Source organism: Scophthalmus maximus, chromosome 1 (genome assembly GCF_022379125.1).
Source record: "Scophthalmus maximus strain ysfricsl-2021 chromosome 1, ASM2237912v1, whole genome shotgun sequence".
In the NCBI taxonomy this organism is placed as follows: domain Eukaryota; kingdom Metazoa; phylum Chordata; class Actinopteri; order Pleuronectiformes; family Scophthalmidae; genus Scophthalmus; species Scophthalmus maximus.
This window is the reverse complement of record NC_061515.1, coordinates 19558654-19580959: the sequence shown is the minus strand read 5'-3', so window position 1 is coordinate 19580959 and position 22306 is coordinate 19558654. Positions and strand designations below refer to the sequence as shown.

At 40.3% G+C, this 22306-nt stretch overlaps 2 protein-coding genes across 5 annotated transcripts; one reads left to right on the top strand and one right to left on the bottom strand.

The window, feature by feature from the left end:
• The first annotated feature begins 115 nt into the window (after positions 1-115).
• slc19a1 (solute carrier family 19 member 1) lies at positions 116-9375 on the top strand. Of its 4 annotated transcripts, none has more exons than XM_035629588.2 (6): positions 116-262; positions 1753-2158; positions 2759-3551; positions 4355-4547; positions 4659-4800; positions 5542-9375. In XM_035629588.2, exons 2-6 carry the CDS (start codon positions 1865-1867, stop codon positions 5728-5730), a joined length of 1611 nt encoding a protein of 536 aa, XP_035485481.1. In that variant the 5' UTR covers positions 116-262; positions 1753-1864; the 3' UTR covers positions 5731-9375. The 4 variants fall into 4 exon arrangements, 3 of the variants coding, with proteins under 3 accessions (XP_035485481.1, XP_035485491.1, XP_035485465.1); XR_004790855.2 differs by lacking the exon at positions 116-262 and having other exon boundaries at positions 269-2158; positions 5542-5797; positions 6576-6712; XM_035629598.2 differs by lacking the exon at positions 116-262 and having other exon boundaries at positions 269-2158; positions 6576-9375.
• Positions 8237-12957, bottom strand: LOC118303910. Its single transcript, XM_035629624.2, has 11 exons — positions 12696-12957; positions 11905-12069; positions 11690-11815; positions 11438-11598; positions 11067-11169; positions 10880-10969; positions 10734-10754; positions 10296-10316; positions 10132-10158; positions 9969-10028; positions 8237-9871 (listed from the first exon to the last, which is right to left on the bottom strand). Exons 1-11 carry the CDS (start codon positions 12904-12906, stop codon positions 9831-9833), a joined length of 1026 nt encoding a protein of 341 aa, XP_035485517.1. The 5' UTR covers positions 12907-12957; the 3' UTR covers positions 8237-9830.
• Positions 12958-22306: the final 9349 nt, after the last annotated feature.

The following is a 22306-nucleotide window of genomic DNA, read 5'->3' as shown; positions in this document are numbered from 1 at the left end:
ATGTCCAGCAGATGGCGAGCCTGAAGCACAAAGCTCGTGCTGAAAACAAAACACGTGAAATTAAATATTAATCATAGCAACTCTGTTGCCTTTAACTTGATCTCATACCATAATAAAACAAGACAACAATTAAATTGGTTTATTTTGTCACTTTTTATTCATATGTTCGTTTAAATAAAGTTTTCCCAGCCAGTCATTGTGGAAACTACACCGTGGAACTACATTTCCCACAATTCCGCTGCGTCTTTCATTGGAGCATGAGGTACGTAACGTTAAATTGACATCATGGACTTTATAATCACAAACAAGTGAATTGTCCCTCGTCAATGGGGGACACCGCTTCGTGTTATGCGTTGAACGACTCACAGTTAATTGCTACGAATATTAAACAATGACTGTTAGCGAACAAAAGCGAGAGGAGCGGCTAGTTTTTGTTTCTCTCTGTATTTACAACTCGTGTGTCGGTAGCCACCGTTAGCTAGCTGCCTACAACTTTGCACCTGTGTCATTATGAATGCTGCGCTAAGTTTGTTTTCAGAAGTGTGTGTGTGTGTGTGTGTGTGTGTGTGTGTCGTTGTCAGACGACCCGACCGACGCGAGCGTTAGCATGTTAGCCGTTAGTTGAGCTGGTTGGTTGTTTGCAAGAGGTATGCTAACATGTCACATGTCGTGCATTGCTCCTGAAAGTCTTGACACGTAACTGAGGCCACACTTTCACTGTTACATCACTCGTTTAAAAGTACTTCTGCTCAGAATACACAAATTATTTAAAAATTTGAAATATAACGATAATAATTGCCTGATGTTTCCAAGCATGACCCTGGTTTATCCAGCAGCAGATACAACCTCACATGCAGAAATGATCCGCTAATTATTCTGTACGTCTATTCACAAACTTTGATCGGCAGCACTTTGGATAATCAAACTGATTTAATGCATTAAAAAGTAAGAATAGCATAGGTTGATAAGTTCATTGACTGTTGTCCGCCTCTCAAATAGGCAGATGTTCTGTTTGTCTCTGTTTTTAATGTCAACGTTGACTAAATATATTTTGGTTTTCTACCCTGTGTGAAACAAAAATGGGGTATATGAATAGAATAGAATAAAATAGACAACTTTATTCATCCCGCTCGGGGAAATTCATTATGAGGACCTCAACTTGGACTGATGAATCTTTTATGCAGATTAAATGATGATTAAGATAAATGTTAATTTTTATTTTCTTGCGATTGATTAGAATAGCTGCCCTATAATTTTATGTTCCAACTCATTGTTGAGGGTCTAAAATATAAAGGATATCAGACAACAGAAGCATCTTTGACGCTTGTTATTCTACTATTTTATTTTTCATGACATGATAACGAGTCAATTCCAGTCCTGTTAAAGTTAAAGTAGTGTGTTGTGGTCCGCTGCCACAGTGTTGTTGTGATGTAATGTCGGCTGCAGTGTCTGCACCCAAATAGTCACACTAAGTACGTTGTTATCTTTCCGGGTTAACAATGACACCAGACTCAGCTGCTGGATAGCTTGCGACCAGACAATGTCACCGCGTGGAATGGAGCAAAGGTCAACACTTTCCCTTCCATGCTGACAAACAGCATGTAGCATTTTAACTCCCTTGCCGCAGCCTGTTGAATGTTTCTTTCTCAAAGCCGTCTTCTCTGGCATGGAGAGGAGCAGCGGAGTTGAGGGGAAACCACAGCTCGATTGACGTTGGTTGTTGTTTTTTACATTTTGTGTGCTCTTTTTAAGGAGGTCGTTGGCTTTTCATGTCAAAACAAGTCCTTACATGCTGATTTGACAGGACGAGAAAAAAAAGCTACACTCTGCATCACAGTGAGTGGTCCACCAAACTGCTGACATAATGGTATCAGGGGACGCAGCAGGAAATGGGGATAGATCAGAGCGGGAGAGCGAGATGGACCTGAAAGTGCTTGCATGTGAGGCCGCTGAAGGACATGAAGACGGAGACGCAGAGATGGCCGTCTCCGCTCCCGAAGCCTCTGAGGGTCCACCGGAGGATGCCAGGGACCCCAGGAAGTGGAAGTGGGCCGTGATGTTCTTGTGTTTCTACGGCTTCATGTCATCAATAAAGCCCGGGGAGCCTTTCATTACACCGTACCTGCTCAGCCTTGAGAAGAACTTCACCAGACAACAGGTTTGTGGTGTGTCCGCACACTGAAATGTGTTTGTGTGTTTGTCTGTGTGTGTGAAGGAAAAGAACACCAGTGCAGCCACATTTGGAATATCTTCATATAACGAGGTAAATATTGATGCATAAACCAGTAATGAAAGAGAGAGGACACTTTAGCCATCTGCTGAAGTACAGACTGAAACGTGAACTTTGAGACTCTTCCAGCTTTTCGTTACGCAGTAGAATTAATAAGTGGCCTGTGCAGAGTTTGCTGATCCATATTACAGAGGTCCAAGTTCACATTCCTCCAAACTGGGTCAATGCAATAGGCTTGTGGAGGTTTAAAAAAATCAAGAAATAGAGGATTACGGATTTGTAGGTTGTAGGTTTACTTTGTTTGTTTGACAGTTATTTGTTTTTTTCAATTGACAATTAACCTCATACCAACAGTCGGTCACCTGCCAAACTGCCATTCAGTGAAGAGAAAATACTAGTCATGATACTGACTCAGCCTGTCAACTTCTGTTTTTAATTGGGACTCTAAGTATCCTACAAGCAGAGAAAACAGCGGAACTTTCATCTGCCTTGATTTGAGCTTAACTTGATTTGTACTGTCATTTCCAGGTGACCAATGAGATCACTCCTGTGTTGATCTACTCCTACATGGCCGTGCTGGTGCCGGCCTTCCTGCTGACAGATCTTCTGCGCTACAAGCCAGTCCTGGTCATCCAGGGAGTCAGCCAGGTGGTCATTTGGCTCATTCTGCTCCTGGGCACCAGCCTCATTGAAATGCAGTTCATGGAGTTCTTCTACGGCATCACGATGGCCTGCCGCGTCGCCTACTCTTCCTACATCTTCTCGCTGGTCAGCCCGGTCCTCTACCAGCGAGTGGCCGGATACTCGCGCTCCTCCGTCCTCTTGGGGGTGTTCACCAGCTCAGTGCTCGGTCAGCTCTGCATGTCTTTCGGGAACGTCAGCTTCTACACCCTCAACGCTATATCTTTGGGTTTCGTCAGCTTCGGCCTGCTGCTGTCAATGTGCCTGCCGTGGCCGAAACGCTCCCTGTTTTTCAACCAGTTATGGAATAAGGAGCAAAAGGAACTGTCTGCGTCGGGAGCTAGCAAATCAGAACTGGACAAAATTAAGCCAAAAGAGAGCGAGTCGTCCTCTGCCTCTGCCGCGCCTCCGTGCTCAGTGTCACGCTGGAAGGATTCCGTCCTTGTGCAGATGCTGCTGGAGGTGAGAAACGTGGTCAAGAGGCCGAACATGAGGCTTTGGTCCCTGTGGTGGGTGTTCAACTCCACTGGGTACTACCTGGTGTTGTTCTACGTCCACATCCTGTGGAACACAGTCTACCCAGCCACTGAGAACAATAACGTTTACAACGGGGGAGTGGAGGCAGCTTCTACATTACTGAGTGAGAATCTACAGAATCTAGTTTTTTACAAGAAGAGCACTCGGTTTCTGATGTCTAATCTGTGTTATGCTCTGTGCTCATGTCGTGCACATAGTCGTCGGGTGTCAGTTTCACAGTCCTCCAGACTTTTAATCACAACAACTTTTTAAACAACAATAAAATTATAACAGTAGTGGATAACATAATTAGTTTCACCTGTGGCTGCTTCCCCGCTTCATATCTGGAGTGTTGTCCTTTTCCTGAATATGTGTTGGGGAGGAAATAGAACCTGGTGCCAGAGAAGGACTAAAAAAAAGGTGAATAATTTTTGGGAGGGATCCAGAGGGATTCGTCACCTTTTGCGAGATGAGGGCGAAACCGCTCAGCCTTGGCAGAGGTGTTCGCTCCCCGAGTGCTCTTGTTGAGTTTACATAGAGTATTAAGCACATGGAATCAAAGTTGTGTTGTGATATAAATGCAGCTGTCAAAGTCATTGTGTCAAGTGAGTCTGGGAAAAGCATTTGCAGAATGTTAACTGCATTTACGAGGTTGTACAACTGATTTCCCACCATTACTCTGAAGTGATTACATCAGGTCTGGATATCAATGATTGTCCAATAAGCGGCTATAAGGCAAAAAGGTGGCAGCACCTTGTCTAAACCTGGACGTCATGTGGAAACAGTAACATTAATTACGTCGCTTAACCATATCAGATAGCAGGTAAATGACGAGCAGACAGAAGTGTTGATAACTTAGCTTTTAGTTACACATTGATGACACAAAAACAGATTAACCTCTCTTTAATATACTGTTTCTTTATCCAGGTGCAATCGCATCCTTCGCGGCGGGGTTTGTTAAAATCCGCTGGAACATCTGGTCAGAGCTGGTCATCGGCATCATCACGGCGCTGCAGGCGGGTCTGTTGCTCCTCATGAGCACCACTGACAACATTTTGGTCTGCTACACCGCCTACGTCCTCTTCAGAGGCTTCTATCAGTTCCTGGTGCCCATTGCCACGTGAGTGTCTTCTTCACCATGTAACTGAATTTTGAACATGCTCCTTATTTTCCCAATTCTAAGTTCTGATACAAACGGGCCTGTGGTATTTTTTTCTTGATCTGTCCGTAGTTTCCAGATCGCCTCGTCACTCACCAAGGAGCTCTGCGCGCTGGTGTTTGGCATCAACACCTTCCTGGGGACCATATTGAAGAGCATCATCATCCTGATCTTTTCTGACAAGAGGGGCCTGGCGTTGGACGTGCACTCTCAGGTAAAACAGTAATTTACTGTAAAAACCGTTGAAGATTCTCTAGCTGCATTTCATGCCTCGCGTACGTCAGTGCGAGTTCTCATCTTCAGAGAAATTACATTTTAGATTTCATGAACTCATTCGGTTCAATTCAAATGAGGTTTATTGGCACGGGAAACAGACAGTTTACACTCCCAAAGCAAGTGGGAAGAAAAACAAAATAAAAATGTACATACAATAGTAGTAAACTAGAATAAAGTGTAAACAGATCTGTGTTTGTATATATATGAATATAAGTCAAGTTTAATTTAGAATTTGGAACAGCAATTGTTGGGATTTTTGTCTTTAAAAAGTTATTTACATATATATATATATATATATATATAAGCACACAGGGAGACACGTACAGATTGAAAGTGACATGGCTCGTTTCCACAGCGGACATTTGTCAAACAAATCACATTAATTACTGCAGAACACACTTCTGCTAGCCGTTGTTAATGTGACTCGTTTCACCTGTGACTTTGAGTGGATGTGGAGAAAGTATTAAAACTGATCCAACATTTTCACTGATGCATATTTGTTCCTATATTCAGGCACAGAAATAAGCACCTTATTGACTTTGTCAACACAGTTGAGTTATAATTTCTCCTTCAGTATTGATGACAAACTCTGTTTAAAGAGTTTTCAGCAGATATAACACCTTCTGATTGAGCTTTGAAAAGACCAGTGGAAATCTGATTCACATTTCCTTTTCCACAGTTCCTTGTGTACTTCGTTTACTTCATCCTCCTCATTGTCGTCTACTTTGTCTGTGCCGCGGTGGTCATCATCCGTCACTATAGAAACCAGCCCACTGCGGGGGGAGGGGCCAACGGACAGGCCACGCCCACAGAGCTCAGTCCCGTGGAGGCAGAGCCTCTGTACAATGGCAAAAGTGCCAACGCGTAACGTCGAGAAACGTGTCTCGCCTTGAACTGTGTCGGGCTCAGCGTGCTCAGCTCGTGTTAACGGAGAGGTGCGTTCAGTGTTACTGTAGCTGCTCAGCGTTTTTATTATACAAGTGCCTCATCTTCTACACAAGTGTGACATGCTGCAATACAGGAGAGTGTTGTATTTCTCTATGATAGGATGCGTTTTGTTAAACTGTGAGAAGGCGATTACAAATTTTTCATTTAATGCACCACACAAAGAGGTACTATGGGTAAAGTGGAAAATCAACCTTGCACACAGTGAGGGACCATTAGTGTAATGGCCGCAATTTAGCTTCTTTTGTATTTAGTACATGAAACAAACAGGGACAATTTGAAGCTGCAACACAATGAACTGTCCTCTCTCAAATGATTACTGCGTGATTACAAACAAACATCACAACACTTGGTTATCCACACTCCTAATTGCACTTAATGTTCAACAATAAATGTGACAGTGCCGTTTGAAAACCACACATCAGTATAATTGCTTTTTAAAAGTATATATAATGTTATATATTCAAATTTTCATATCACATAAAATCAGATTATGAATCGTACTTTGTTCCACAGCATTTGTATTAGTTGAGATTTTATGCAGTGCGTAATTTAAAAAAAAAAGATTTTATTGTTGCTGTTACACTAATTAATTTTATGTAAAGATCATTTGTAATGTAGAAGCAGCAGCATCAGGAACAGAATGTGTTGCTTAGAAGGAAATCATTTGAAAGGTTTATAGACATTATCTAACTTTATTATGACACCATTTTCATCAGTATCTCAGTCGTTGGTCTCGCTGCTAATTGTCTCCCTGTTACCATTTAGGGAGAACCCACCCACCTCCATGAAGGACTCCAGCTCTTAAGTACAGCTTGTTTTCAGTTTGAGTCAAAAGCACAGCTATTAATTTACATTCATCAAAACCTGCAGGACGCGCTGTAGAAAACATAGGAATGCAACAGACGATTATACAGAGGAAAATGTCCATTAGGTCACAACAGCCGTAGACAAATCAAGAGATGTAGAATATTTCTTACAGTCGTTTGTCACGTTAACTTGAGTTTTGAGTTGGATTACATTCGGAATGTATGGATTTTTATAATTTTTTTGGGGGGGGGGTTGTTGAAATAGTTCCTACGAAATTATGCAACTGTGAATCTGTGTGAATGCTGTAAAATGAAAACTGATGTTAATTTTGTATTCACAAATAAATTACCTTTGGTCGATTAAAAAACAAAAGCTCCTTGATAATTGTTTTTGGGCTCAGTAAACCACACTTCTCAATATTTTTGACTTGTGACCCTTTAAAAGAGGGACATTTTCTTTTGACCTCACAGTGACCTTTTATCTATTAATTATGATACTTTTATTTGCGATAGTTTCAATTTGACATACTTAAGAGACCAGAAGAAGAAAAAACGAATTATCTTATATCTGACTCTTGATGATGGATTTCTTACATCATGAAACAACCATGTCGTGTTATGAGTGCAACAATGTGAAGATGCTACTGAAGAACCACACATTTATATACAATACTTATACAATAAATCAGTTACCATTTTTCTGATAATAAATTGATTGATTTTATTTTCACATTTTTTAATTATAAAAGAAAAGTTATTATATATTTAATAATTCTGTGTTTGATGCACTAGGTTGATGGACTTGTAAATGCAGCATGTCCATGTGAGTTGTTTAGTCAGCTGCAGTCGCTGCTCGCAGCATGAAGACCCTTTTGTTTTTCAGTATTTCTTCGTAGGAGTTCACTTTTGTTTTTCTCATTGACTGTTTTCTACAGCTGAGATGTGATGAAGTCCTCTAAATCTTCTCTAAATGACTCTGTATGAGTGGGAGTGATGTGTGAGTTGTTTGCTGTGGGACAGTTCAACCCTGGTTTCTGACCTGAAGCCAGTAAGCAATGACTCAGCAGCTCGACCAGACAGCCCGTTATTCCACGTTATTCCAAAGCAAAATCAAGCCCTGAAAATTATGTATATAAAGTTATGTGTATTTGAGACGATGGAGTTTACATAAAAAACAACAACAGTATGATCCACGGGCTTGAAAACACTAAGCCTGTTGCCACAAAAATACACTTTTTAAATCTGCAGATATTAGCTTATTCATAATAGTGTATGAATAATACATTGTCAACATAATGACATTCAAAAATTATTTGAAAAAGAAAACGTAAATATATTTGTAAAGATAAAATGATATGAACAAATCTGCTTCTGCAATGCATTTTGGCAAATATTCCATAAAAATTACCATGAACAGTTAGAAAAAAAATGTTTTTCCCTACATGCTACTTTAAAACGGTGATCAAACCTTGAAAGTCATTGATGAAATGCGTCCACTTGCTGCCCTCAAGGGGTTCAACACCTGTCTTTATTGTCAGCAACAACATATAATCTCGTTAATATTTTAAATTTACTATTTGAAAAAAGAAAGAAGGGATCAAAATAAGTTGGAGTTCAGGCTTGATATACTTTTAGTTTTATTAAATATAGCCCTCATAAAGACACTTGCACATGTACATATCTACATTCTTCATAGCCTCACACTGCAGCTGACAGGGTATGAACATCTGAGTGTATTCTGTTTAAAAATGTTTCCTACACATTAAAACAATGCCAGAGCAACGGCTAAGAGCAGTTTGACAAACATCCAAAAGAAGTCCGAAACTCATTAGTTTGTATTTACCAAGACTGATTTGATCATTAAAACTGCGAAACAAGTCTCTGATACTTAAAAAAAAGTTTAAAAAAATCAAAACTACAAGGGAAAAAACCAAAGAATATTACTATTTTAAAAGAAAGACGAGTAAATGCAAAAACAAACCTTGTCAAAGCTGCAAAACTTTCAAAATATATCATTCTGAATTCAGAGCTGAATGATAAAAGATACACATTCAAAAGCAAAAATAGTGGATTGATCTTGAGCTTAAAATGTCCCATATTCTTTTTACTAGTTTGGATGCTGTCTGTTGCCGAGGAATCCGCGGTAACGTTCTGCACAAAGCCTGTATTGTGGTTTGAGCTGACTGCCCAAACCCCACAATGCCGTCCCTTATTCACCTTACTGTCAGTCCAGTTCCTCCCCACACAGTCCGAGCTGCATCCTAAACGCCGTGAGGCTGCATGAAACCACAACTCAACCTCGACCGCCTATTTAATGAACTCAAGGGCACCGCTCGGTGTCAGGTACGATGTCCGTCGCAGGAAAGCGCACTTGTAGTGACTGGGTTCCTGGTATTGTCTAAGGTTTTTCTCTGCCTCCCTGCAACTTCCAGAAACAAACCTGAAGAAGATCTACTTCAAGTCTAAAAGCTGTAAAACTCATTTCTTCACTTTTTGACCTTTTTTTTTTTTTTTACTCAAATATTTCCCTTCTTAGTGTCTTTTAAATAATAAGGGACTAAAAGAAGGTCGCAGCAGAAAGTAGCTGGATAAATCAATGTGTCCCTTTTTCGATTCTGATCTAGTCAGTTTTGTTGCTTCACAAACAGAAATCATCAAACATCAACATACAATTTTTTTAAAAACTGACTGAGGATAATTCACTCCCACATTTATTCTTTGAAGCTGATACGTATAAGTGCAAATCACAACGACAAATGGGAGAACATAACGGCCTAAAAAAAAGGCAAATAAACAAACATTGTTTTGTTATTAAGTCCCCTTCCACTCAGGAAAAGTTTTTTTGTTCTGTTTCTGTCCTCTAAAATGTCTGACATTGACTATAGGGACTTGTATCTGAGCAGATTATTTTTATATACTTTAAAACGTAGCTGGGCGATTCTTTATATTTGGCGTTGTTTCCTATTTGCCATTGTTTCTTTTTTTTCTTTTTTTTCATTTGTAGTTGTGATTTGCACTTCAGGGTAGGTGCAACTATCAGGGAATTTTCAGATACATTAAATGCAGTGTAACAGCTGAAACATACCGTGTCCATAGTCTAGACATTTAGTGCCGTTGTACTGTTTAGATTCACACAACACACGTGCAACTCTGGACGTCCTAAATTGCTTCCACCTCACTCGCTCGGATCCAGGGATAAGTACCTGAGGGGTTCTCACGTGGTGTTGTTAGGCATCAATGTCATCTGTGTTTCCCCTGACAAAATATAAAAAAGAAAGAAGAGTCACACACTCTGCTGATAAAAATGACACAGAAAACCAGGCATGAGATTATTTTTTTTTCCCAACATTACCATTTTCTTGTCCATTCTCTTGATGATCTCTGGTGGCATTGGATTCAGCAGCATCTCTTGCTGTATAAATGATATATGCATATGTATAGTTCAACTTTGTCATTGTAGTAAAACATTTTTTCAATAAACAAAAAAATAAAAAGCGTCTGTGTCTTAAACTTACCTGGCCTCTCTTGCTTCGTCCAGAAATCTGTAAGGTCACAGAAAAAGGGAAGATGCATTAATTTGACTGCAAAGGGTTGAGGCTATTAACTTAATCAGCAACGCTCTGAATGAGTTTTCATGACGGGAGTTGGTATGAAGGTGGGAGTGATTTGAGTTACTGACCTGCCTCCCAAGGCATGGATTCTGCAGGGGGAGAAATACAGTGGAAAGGATGTGACAGAGGCCAGTAATTATCAAAAAGAACTGACTTTTATTAAAAGGAAAATTTGACCAATCTACCTGAGAGTAAAATAGAAATAGAAATAACGCCAACACTTTAAGACCCTCTGTAGCTGTTTTCAGACATGACCACCGGAAAACAACATTTGAGGACATGTGCGCTCTTATATACAGGTTCAGGAAAATGTCAGGACTTCAGTGCATGTCTGAAAGTAGCTTATAAGTTATGAATTAACATGTAATAAATTATATATACATTATTATTATTATATATATTATTAGGTATAACTTAACATTCTATATAATTATAACAATTTTTTTACTACATTGTCATCCATCAGGATCTGGATGTTTAAAAAAAAAATTGAATTGCTTTCTTACCTTTCTGGAAGAACCACACCCCTAGAGGAAATCCCCCAAAAAATAAAAATGTCAGACACAAATCTGGTATCTGTTGCGTCATTCTGATGATAACTGCTAATATTAATGCAATGCTAATCGATGCAGTATCATATCATGAATAATACCTGATGTCCCCCTGTGTATAAAAACCAGCAGCAGTACGGCGACCAGCAGACAGAGGAAGACCGCGAGGCCCGTGTTGATGTTCAGATTCCCTTCAGTAAGACAACGACAATATATATTCATGTTGCCAGAGCCATGACACTGCAACTGCCTGTAATGGTTTCCAGAATATGATAAGTGATGACTCACGTGGCATGTCGGCGATGAAGGGGTTGGGGATGGGTCGGCTGCTCTCCCGACTGACTGGATTCACCAGCTCACAGCTGAACTCCTTTATACCCGGGCTGTTCTCCTAGGAGGCGAGTTGAACAGTAAAGATTCATCAACCATGTATCTTAATATTACAGCAAAAAAAACAACTAAGGCTGCAATTAATGCTTATTTTCACTATGACTATTTTCTCTCAAGTGTTTTGCATATAAAACAGTAGAAACTTGTGAAACAGTCCTTTAGTTTTCCCAGGATGATGTCTACAATCCCCAATTTTTTGTCGAGGGACAAATGTCTCAATCTACAGAAAACACAGCAACACAAAAAGAGCGTGATCGTCATGACAACACCTTTTTCACGTGGTGATCCTTTGATGTAGGTTTCAACTCGGTGTCGTCTGACTTCCACTTGTAGGCGACGGGTTCGGCACCCGTGGTGTTCCCTTCGCAGGTCAAAGTGCAGCCGGCCTTCTCGTCACAGGACGTAGTGACGGTGGGTACAGGGACAGAAGCTGTTTGTAGGTCGAAGTGACACAACTAAGATTTTATCTTAATTCATTTCCCCCCCAAAAAATTGTCTTTACCGAACGGTGTGTGACTTACAGATGACTGTGAGCAGCGTTGGAGTGGCCTCTTTGCTGTTGATTTCCGGTGTGTACAACGCGCTGTCATTTCGAATCAGTCCTCTGATTGTCATCTCTCCACTTGAGGTGTTCAGGCTCCCACGCTCTTTAAAAAACATTCTCACGGAAACAATTATGCGACAATTGTACCTTTCAGTTTTAAAACCCTGTGAAGCTGAACTGGGGTAAATATACCTTTGAAGTGACGATAGTAAGTAACATCTGGATCAGATGCTTCCCACTGGATGGCAATGTCAGGACCAACTCTCCACATGACGCTGCTGATGGGGTCGCTCACGGGAAAACCGGAGCCAGGTTTGAGGACGACGTCGTCGCCCTCCTTCTTGTGTACTAACATGTCTGCAAGGACGTAAAGAAGCTCAGTGCAGCCATTTTCTTCTTGGCACCACCTTTAAATGGACTCTGGTTTTATTATAGGTAATGAATTAACCTGGGAAAAAATAACATCCGCCTGAGTCCCAGTTTGTAAAGCGAATGTCTGGTGTGTCATTTACATTAGTATAGCGTAAATATTCTATGGATTCAGATTTAACACTGACCTGGTTTTTAGTAAATATTTATGTAAGTTGAATTACTTTTTACCCCTCTCTTTAATCTTTAGTCTACTTTAATATATATATATATATATATATATATATATATATATATATATATATATATTCAATTTAATTTTGCTTCAATCTATAATCTTTTCCCCCGTGTTCTTCAAATGTCAATAATAGGATGTTAAGATGTTAAGGAAAGCAAATGCTTAGGAATAATTATAAGGAGGAGAGGTGGGAGGGGGGCGCTCTGTTTAAGACAGGAAATAAAACCTGCCCCACCTTTAATACAGTATGAACATGATTCTGGGTGGGGCGGGCCGTGCGTGTGGAAAACCACAGTGGTGCAACACGATCTGCACAGATAACGCAGTCGACATTAACCAGAACTGTAAAACATTAAAAAATAAAAACATAGCTCACCGGACTGTCCGGTCACAGCAGCCAGCAGCGCCGCCAACATGGTCCCCCTCTGCCACATCGTTCTCTTCTCTCTCCTCAGTCCGCTGCGAGCTGCCTCTGCTCTGACACACGTCTCAGGTTGTGTCACGTTAAAGCTAAAAACATTGCAGGTGAAATATCCAAACTTTAGAATAAAGAACGAATCACCTCCATTGGTGAAAATTGAAGGCATAAAAAGCAGCTCGGGGTGTGAAAGTGAAACCAACAAAGCTCCGCCCCCACTAGTTCACAATAAAAAAAAAATGATTTTCGTAAATCTGCCTTTTTTGTTGGCTGTCGCCGTGGATTTGTTTGATACCGATTTTAATAACAGTTTCTGAGGATAAAGCGTCTTTAAAAATAAAAAATATATCATAATTTTACATGCCAGGCTAAATCCAAATGCGGCACTTTTCTGCCATCTACTGTCCAAGTGTTGTTACTTCAAAGTGTAGAGTGCTTGAGGACACTGAAGAAAAGGGAATGAACGCGTGAGACGGACGTTTTTTTGTGTCGGACGGGTCAAAACGAAGAGGATCAAACTCCTGTCAGAGAGTAAATCACACAGCTTGAAAATGACAGAGCTGCATGAAAGTGGAAATACAAATTAAGATCAATTTCGTTTATTACTTACATTTGGGTTTGTCCAGACGGTGGGGTTGTGGTGTGTTCCGTAAATACTGACCAGACAAATGGCACCAGGGGAGAATTTACGAGTAATGACGAAGAGGCTCAGCCGTCTAAACATCTAACATCTATTCAAGAAACTTAAAAAAAAGAGCTAAGAGTCTGTCCGTCTCACCCTCTGGACCGTCCGAACCCCCTGGAAGCGCCATGTCCTGGGTGTATTGCCTCGTCACAGCCTGCACAGGAGAGTGGAGTCGGAGGCTTTCTCTGATGAGTGAATCTTCATTTCTGCGTGTCAGTTTTTTTTGTTTTTTTTCATGCGTGTTTGTGTTATTTTTTCTCTGACCACTCTATTTCATGTCTGTCTCGTCCCTGCATCAGATCCATCACTTCTTGCCTGCATTTCTCCTGAAAGTACGCATGGCGCGCTAGATTATAGAGGGTCCAGCAAATCGCGCTGGTTGTGGTGTCATGACCTGAGAATTTCATTTAAATTATAATTTCAAATAATATGTCTTCTGCTCGCTACTGGAAGTAATGCAGTCGGCTTTTGAACTGCTTCACCTGCGAACATGAAGGTGTTTGCCTCCGCCTGTATCTCCTCATCTGTCAGGCCCAGTCCGTCGTCATCCTGCAACACACCAGATATTTTCGAACACAATAATACATAACATCCTGGATCTTTTCAACCACTGTCCCTGCACCTCACTGTCTGTTTTCATTCATCCATGCTTCTCTCCTACCTTCGACAGCAGTATGAGGTCCAAAAAATCCTTCCTCCTCTGTGGCGCTGTAGTGAAATCTATTTCCGCTCCCGTCTGCTGGCAGATGAGGTCGCTACACTTCTGAACCACTTCACTGGTGAACCTGCAAACACCAAGTTTACCCAGAGGTAAAAGACCTGTGCTAAAGGATACACTGTGCTACTGTAATGTGAGAAAGGTCAATAGGTCACACTCGTGCATGCACTGTACCCGTGTACGACACTTAAGGCCTTCTTGAACTTTTTCCCTTGCTGTGTTTTCCAGTAAAGCCAGTCCCAGTGGTGTAAAATGAGGTGACGGTCTATTATCAGGTCACTGAGCTCCATGATGGCTGACACGTACTCACTAGTCAACCTGGAAGGAGAACATTCTCAAAAAAAATAGTAGAGTACGACACAAATTGAATATAGGTGTGTGGAAAAAATGGTCAAGTGGTCGAGTGGGCATCCTCACTGCTGACAGTTGCTTTTGTAGCTAAAGACACATTTCATTAAACTGTCCAGTGTCATCAGAGTGACATGGTCAAACATCTCCATGTTGGCTCTGCCCTCTGCCACCCGGCGGCGCCAGTTACCCTGATAGACAAACACTGAGAGACGGTGGAAAGTTTTATACTGTCTTGGATGCGTAAAATCAGTATTGACCATGCATGCTACAGAATCTGTCACTCATTTATACACAACACCATTTTTGTGTATTCTGCAGCTCTTTGTGTGTGTGTGTGTGTGTGTGTGTGTGTGTGTGTGTGTGTGTGTGTGTGTGTGTGCGATTGCATGCGTGTGTGTGTGTGTGTGTGTGTGTGTGTCTCACATGCATGGTGTCGGTTGAGGTGTTGAACGTGGCGACAAAGCTCTTCAGAATGTCAAAATGAAGAGTCAGCAGCCTCCTCCTGCGAAGCCACTCCTCCCCGTTGCTTAGCAACAGACTCCTTCCTGGCACATGAGAGGGACACTGTTTGGAAGTGAGGATGACAGTAAACTAGGATTTTTGAAGAGGAAATGGTGACACACATGGTGTTGTCCTGTTCAGACTTAGAAATCATTCGACTGCTTTGTCGTTTCCTTGAGTGTTGTGAAATACGCAACTGCTGCTGTTTACGACTGAACTGTTAAAAACTATTTGACTCACCAAGCCATGGATGAGATGGCCATAGATGAGCTCATCTTTCACGGTAATGCTGGCTTGAAGAAATAAAGTAGTGAGGATGAAATGGACAGAGAAGGAAAAAACAAAACACTGAGCATTAAACTAAGCTTTTGGGAAATGTGGATTTAATGCTGAGGTAACTCCAGTTAACACTTCTACTGGTCTCGGGATACCATGTCTAATTTTGCTGATGGTGTGTAACCCTACCTGATGCCATTAGTAGAGGTTTGACATAGTCGGGGTGGAAGACTCTGACAAAGTGATAGAAAGGACAGAGGAACAGCTGGGAGACAATGCCATGGCTCCGTCAGCTGGAGCCATGGCATTGTGTCCCAGCTTGACATTGACCACAGGATGCAGCTCCCTTGCATCCTCAAATCAAAACTGACATGTGACGTGGAGGTAGCTACTTTGATGAGAACACCTTCCAGTACCTGACAGAGCGAGGGGATTGCCAGTGCTGTCTCATCTGTCCTGATCCTGCCTGTGACATCTGAGCCTGCATAGATTCCACCCAAACGGCGTCTCGAAAGCTTGGAGCACTGCTACCTGCGCTATGTGGGCCTGGGTGTGTTTCTGCATGCATGCGAGTTGGGTGGGGTTGTATTGCTCATTTTGTAATTGATGTTGCACTGTATTTCCTTTACATTTCATTTCATTTTTTTTTAATAGAGTGGTTATGCTGTCTGTTACGGCATTAATGTAATATTAGTGCATAGTACATATTAGAGCACCAGATCGAACAGATGGTACCCAGGATGAGTTTGTTTTACTTATTTTTGATCTCGTTTATTTATGTGACACCTTGTTTATGATTATTATTGTTAATATTGTTTGTTTCTAACATTAATATTGTTATTTATGCTATTGTTATTGATATTGTTGTTAGTGTTGTTATTATTAACTTCACTCTCACAAGGCAAGATTATCTGAATTTAAACTAAGAAGATAAATAACAATGATTGTCATATTTCTTGGCTTCTTCATCATCACAAAAGGTCTTATGTTTGGCCCCTTCACAATTTTATTTGACATTAGATGCTCCTACACATATCTACCGGTAAACATCATAATAACGTAATCGTAACGAACGGGATTCGAACCGGTGATCTGAGGACGCAATTCTGGTATTTCTTTGTACCTTACATAGACCAATGCACTATATCTTAGAGCAAAGGCTGCAGCTAATAAATGAGCATTTGACCAAAAGTACCTAATATTGTTGTAAATTCCCCTTTATTTTGAGCTACGTTGTCTTTATTTACTCAGGCACCTTTTTGGCAGCCCGTGTAGCTATATATATATATATATATGTGTGTACATATACACATATGTATTGGAAATGTTTAATTCCCCTATATCGGTATTGGATTCGGCCCCCCAAAATCCATATCGGTTGGGGTCTGTTAAAAACATACAACTCAAAGCATTCAAACCTTTATTATATTAAAATAATAACTTTATTTATACAGCACCTTTCAAAACAAGGTTACAAAAGGTTTAAATCTATTTAACTCAAATGAATGGCTATTTAATTTAAAGACATTTTGAATAACCTAACATTAATACATATGTAAAACCTCTGAAACAGAGCAGATTTAAGTTTGTCATTATCAATGTATAGGCAAGCTGCTGGTCCACTGCGCTGTGGGAGTGAGCCGCTCAGCCACTCTGGTGCTGGCCTACCTAATGATCAGACAAAACCTGACCCTGGTGGAGGCCGTCAAAACAGTGAAAGACCACAGAGGTGTCACCCCCAACCGAGGCTTCCTTCGCCAACTCAACGGCCTGGACAGCATCCTGAGAGAGAGCCGCAAGACGACACCACAGAACGGAAAACATCCCAAGCACACACGCCACCTGAGATAGCAGCTCGTCTGGTTACACTGAGGAAGATAATGGGACCAAGTCAGGAGCAAGTGGTGGGTTTATGACATTGTGGCTCTGAGAGGCAGCAGGTGATAGGAGGGTTTGACTGATATCAGTATCTTCGGTGTTATTCATTTTTTTATTATCTGTTTAGGACACAGTACGAGCACTGGTTGGTAATTCTTCAGTGAGGTCCATATTTTTAAGATAGGGAGGGTGGCTTAGACACATTTAAATGCCAAACATCACCTTTAGCCCACTGAAGAATTCCTTCAAATCAAGTCTTGTCAGTGATATAGATCACAAATTTGCCTTAAAGGACCTTACAATCTTTATAACATTTGACAAACAAACTGTCCTCAACGTACAGTTTTACCAGCATTTAAACAGCAGATTTTTGCAGCAAAATCAAATCAATAATTTCTATGGTTAAAACTCACCTTTGCCCCTGAGCAAGCCACATTGAAGGAGCTGACATCTGACTGAGTGAAGAACCGGAGAATCCATAATGTAGGAAGCTGTCATAGATTATTAACTGCGTGTCACCATTCAGTTTTATTTAACCTGCTCTCTTAGAATTTAAACCGCTCCACAAAAATGTTAATAATTTAGCCAGTCGGGACAGGAGTTTATTCAAAAGACAAGTCTCTTGAATTAACTGTGTCTTGTCCCCTTGACTGACAGTTAGCTTGCTTGCTTTGCTGACTCTTAAAGCTATTTTCTCTTTTTTATTTACAATTCTAAGAACATAATGCCAGGGGAAAGTACATGGCCAATTAAAGACAAAGTAAAAATTAAAGCTGCGAGCAGCGATGATCGGGCCCTCGCACTCTCGCCGCCGGGAACGCTCTGGCAGCCGCTCTCGACGCGTCCGCCGAGTCTCGCGATGGCTGGTCAGGACGTGGAGATTTCTCTTCCCCGTGTCCTCACTTTGAAAATGCCGTCCTCCTGGTGGGTTTAGTGCGTGGCACAAAGCTATTTTCTCTTTTTTAATTACAATTCTAAGAACATAAATGCAGGGGAAAGTACATGGCCAATTAAAGACAAAGTAAAAATGATCTAATCAAGCCTCTGGAACTACTTTCGTAAAGACGGTAAGATAAGTTCTGCCTTCTGTTGTGACCAGGCCTAGACCCAAGAGTCGCATAAGGAAAATTCCCAAAATATATTTTTGATGAGGGTAAAAAAGTCTCCAAAGGGAGAGGGTGGGACCTTTCAAGGTTTCACAAGATAAATCTGAACTGTCATGAGATGATCTGAGAAGTCAGGAAAGGAGAAAAGAGAGAGAGAGAGAAAGAGAGAGAAGGGTTTTAAAAATCTTTAAAATCTTTATAAAAGCCTCTAAAAGATGTTAAATAAAATAGTCTGTTGCATCACAGGGTCCAAGTAAGAAACCAGTGTCCCCAATATGAATCCAGCCAGGGACATTTGTTGAAAGTGATCCCTGTGTCTTCCCATTTCCATGTCTGCCTATTTACTGTGTACACTCAAAATAAGGTCTAGATGCCTCAAAATAATCATTAAAACTAACATAATCTCAGAAGAGAATTGTCTTTGCTAATAGCTCAAGGACTCATCTATGCTGTGATGAGCACCCCCAGTTCAGTTGGCAAGAAGTTGGCCATGAAGGGTCATAAACCAAAAAGGTCAGGAACCACTGAAAACCATGTCTCTTGATGAACAAATCTACAGTCCACTCCCTCTACTTTGTAATCATTCAGACCATTCCACTGAAACTTGAACTTGTGAACCCTTATTTTATTGCGCCACAGTTCCAGGGGAAAGGTAAGGAACTCAAAGGTTTTTGGACATCTTTTAACTTAATCAGTGTTTCCTAATGCACTATAAAACACATTAACAAGTCAGATAGTTTAATCTCTGGTGCATTTGTTCTTGTTTCAGGAAATTTCTACAATTCTTAAGCCAATAGAGTATGTCTCAGATCACCGTTCTAGTCTCAAGAAGGTGACAGCAGTGTTGAAATGATCCAATCAGTTGGAAACATTAAATCATCGCAGTAGCAGAATATTTTCAGTTGTTTTAATAAAAAAGAATTAAAGGACAGTACTGGCACTGCCTCCTGGTGCCACCATTAAAATACAGTTAGTTTTATTTAAGACAGAAACTATTAATGACTTCATTTTTTTAATTCTTTTTTTGACAATTCATTTATTAAATGAGTGAATTAAAAAAGTAACCTAACTGTGCTGCCTCAGAAATAGATATTTTTTTCTATATTTAAATTATTCGTTAACATTGAGTAATGGTCCAAATATTCAATTAACAACATATAAAACAGAGAAAAGCATTGAATATTTGGCTTTTTTTGATAAATCACTTTTAAATGATTAATCTTTTATTGAATATCAATTTTCTGTCAAGCAACTAGTCGATTAATCAGTTATTTCAGTCCGAGTGTTCTTATCAACCAGTCTGGATCTATAGTAATATAAGCACTGCAATGGCTATTTATTTCTAAGGCCCAAACATGGGCTCTTCTGTCTTTTGTAATCACAGCTGAAGTTAAACCTGTTATATCAGATCGCAAAAGAAAAGATTCTCACTCACTGATTCTTTCCCCATTGCTTCAGTCTTTGCAGCTCTTCCTTCAATTTACTGATTCACATTCATTAAGTGCCCGAAACAACTCACCCTCTAGTTGGAGCCCAGGTCTAAAACCAGCACAGTTATGTAGCCTATTGATCATGACATTACAGTATTGTCACAATCTGTACATACTTATTATCTGTAGTGAGTTTGTGCATAGCAAGATACAGTATAATATGTTTTTTGTTTTCAATTTAGTGTGGAATAAGCAAAAATGGTAAATGGACTGTATTAATATAGCACTTTTCTAGTCTTATTGACCACTGAAAGAGCTTTTACAGTACAATTCACATTCACACATTCATACACATTCATACACTGGAGGAAGAGCTGTCAGGAAATTTGAGGGTTAAGTGTCTTGCCCAAGGCCACTTTTGCAGGCGGACTGAGGGAAGCAGGGATTGAATCACCGATCTTCCGGTTTGTGGGCGACCTCAGTCTCTACCTCCTGAGCTACAGTCGCAAGTCCAGTGTTTTTCAAAAAATTGCAGTCATTTTTTACTTTTAGATGATCTGAAATTCATCCATTAGACCACAGATTAAAGACCAATTGACGGGATTGACAATACAGGGAGGTGGGGAATTAAATATCTCTTGTGCTTTACTGTAATTTACCTCATTGTTCCAGACAGCATGGACACCAATGGTAACATTACAGGATTGGTTGGTGATAGACACAAGCTGCTTTCAGACATGCACTGAAGTCAAGACATTTTCCTAAAATTTTCCTAAAATTTTCCACAGGGGCTGAAAGTGAGAAGACAGATGTCGCAGTCAGTTGCTTAAGACATTTTCCTCAACTTGTCATATCTGAAAACAGCCTTTGGTCTTTCAACAGGACAAAGCTAAATGAGATAGACAAAAACCTCCCAGGGGTCGCCAGAGAGTTGAAGGGGAGGCAAAGATGTTGAAAATCCCACTCCTTTTTCACATTCACTGTGATCACTTCCGAGGATATTATCTATGATGTGTGAAGAATAAAAGTCCATAGAAGACAGAGAAAAAGACGAACATGCCCAAGCATCATCGCATTGAAAAAATGTCTTCACTATTTGATAGTGAAGACATTTTTCAAAAAAAAAAAAAAAAATTCAAAATCACCCACCTCCTCTACATAAATCCAGTCCAAATGGGGCTTTAGAATCAAAATCACATTCTTAACAAGGCGAGTAAACTTACAGTCTGGTGAATCACTTCAACGTTACAGTGATTGTTAGCTGACCAGAGCAGTACTCATGATAGCGTAATATGCCAGCACAAGATATTCAGAACAGACTGTAGGACTGTGCAGTGGGAGAATATACCACAAATGTGCCATTGCAAAAGCTACCAACTGCCTGGATGATAGGAGACTGCACAGTGTTCAGTGTATTACAAAGTCTGCTCTCTTGTCTTGGTGTTAAGTGAGGCTAGTGTTCTCATTCTCGTGAAAAACAAGAGATGCTGAAATTTAAATCAGCTTTATGTGTGTTAATGATTACCTCAAGTGTCATGTTTGAAACACATTTGTTGTTATTTGTAGTCTTGTCGTGTTGGTATTTCAACTACAACATTGCACATTCCAACATTCCAACATTCCACAGTTGATAATCCATGTTGAATGCACAGAAATGAACAGACTTGCTATGACTTATTGTGTTTTCCAGCTCAATGGCTGGACAAAAGAGTACACTGTCAATTGAGATATATTAGCTATTTTACGTTACACATAACCAGGCTAGATGTTTCCTCCTGCACCCAGTCTTTATGCCAAGCTAAGTTAAGTTTATTGATCCTGGCTTTAAATTTATACTCAACCCAAAGACATGACCTTTCTATAGGGAAACTTTAATTCTTTTAATTTTTTTTATCATTCTCTTTGAAGGAGAAACTGGCAAAGGAGATGTCGATGCCCTAATTTGTGTACTTCAAGTGGGTTTTTAGACTTTGTTTCTATGTTTTTACTGTGAAGAACACTAAGCATTGATACTTTGTTTTGATAAAGTCTGTGCTTAGTCAGAAATTTAAAAAAATCTTCTCTCCGAGTTGTTGTTGTTAAACTGAGATGGATTTAGTTGTACTGTAAGTAGTGTAACATACTACTGTGATAGTTAGCCATAAGGTCATTCTTGACAATGTCGCCTCAAGTTCAATTCAGTGGCTGTTCTGGCTGTCAATCATATCACATTATCTTTGTCAAGTTGTGTTTCAGATTTCATCCTTGACAATATTGCCTCAACATCCATTCAGTAGCTAAGATTTTGAGCTCATCAAAAGCTCCATCAGCAAATGGAGTTTGCAAATTATGACATTTGTTTTAATATTCGTTCCACACTTGTAAAAAAAATATTATATAATTGATTGAAAGCTCCAAAACTTGTTACTACTACTTAATATTTAGATTCCTGTAATCTGACTTTTGCACTTGAGAATAACACCCACACACATACAGAGAGAGGCGGGGTACACCCTGGACAGGTCGCCAGCATATCGCAGGGCAACATACAGAGACAGACTACCATTCACTCTCACATTCACCCCTTTGGTCAATTTAGGGTCTTCAGTTTACCTAACCCCAATCTGCATGTCTTTGGACTGTGG

Coding starts and splice junctions, on each gene's coding strand:
- slc19a1 (XM_035629588.2), top strand. CDS start 1,865: ATGGTATCAGGGGACGCAGCAGGAAATGGGGATAGATCAGAGCGGGAG. Junction 2,159..2,758: donor AGAACTTCACCAGACAACAG/GTTTGTGGTGTG, acceptor TGTCATTTCCAG/GTGACCAATGAGATCACTCC. Junction 4,548..4,658: donor TTCCTGGTGCCCATTGCCAC/GTGAGTGTCTTC, acceptor ATCTGTCCGTAG/TTTCCAGATCGCCTCGTCAC.
- LOC118303910 (XM_035629624.2), bottom strand. CDS start 12,906: ATGCCTTCAATTTTCACCAATGGAGGTGATTCGTTCTTTATTCTAAAG. Junction 11,599..11,689: donor AACGCTGCTCACAGTCATCT/GTAAGTCACACA, acceptor ACCTACAAACAG/CTTCTGTCCCTGTACCCACC. Junction 10,755..10,879: donor TATACACAGGGGGACATCAG/GTATTATTCATG, acceptor GATTTCCTCTAG/GGGTGTGGTTCTTCCAGAAA.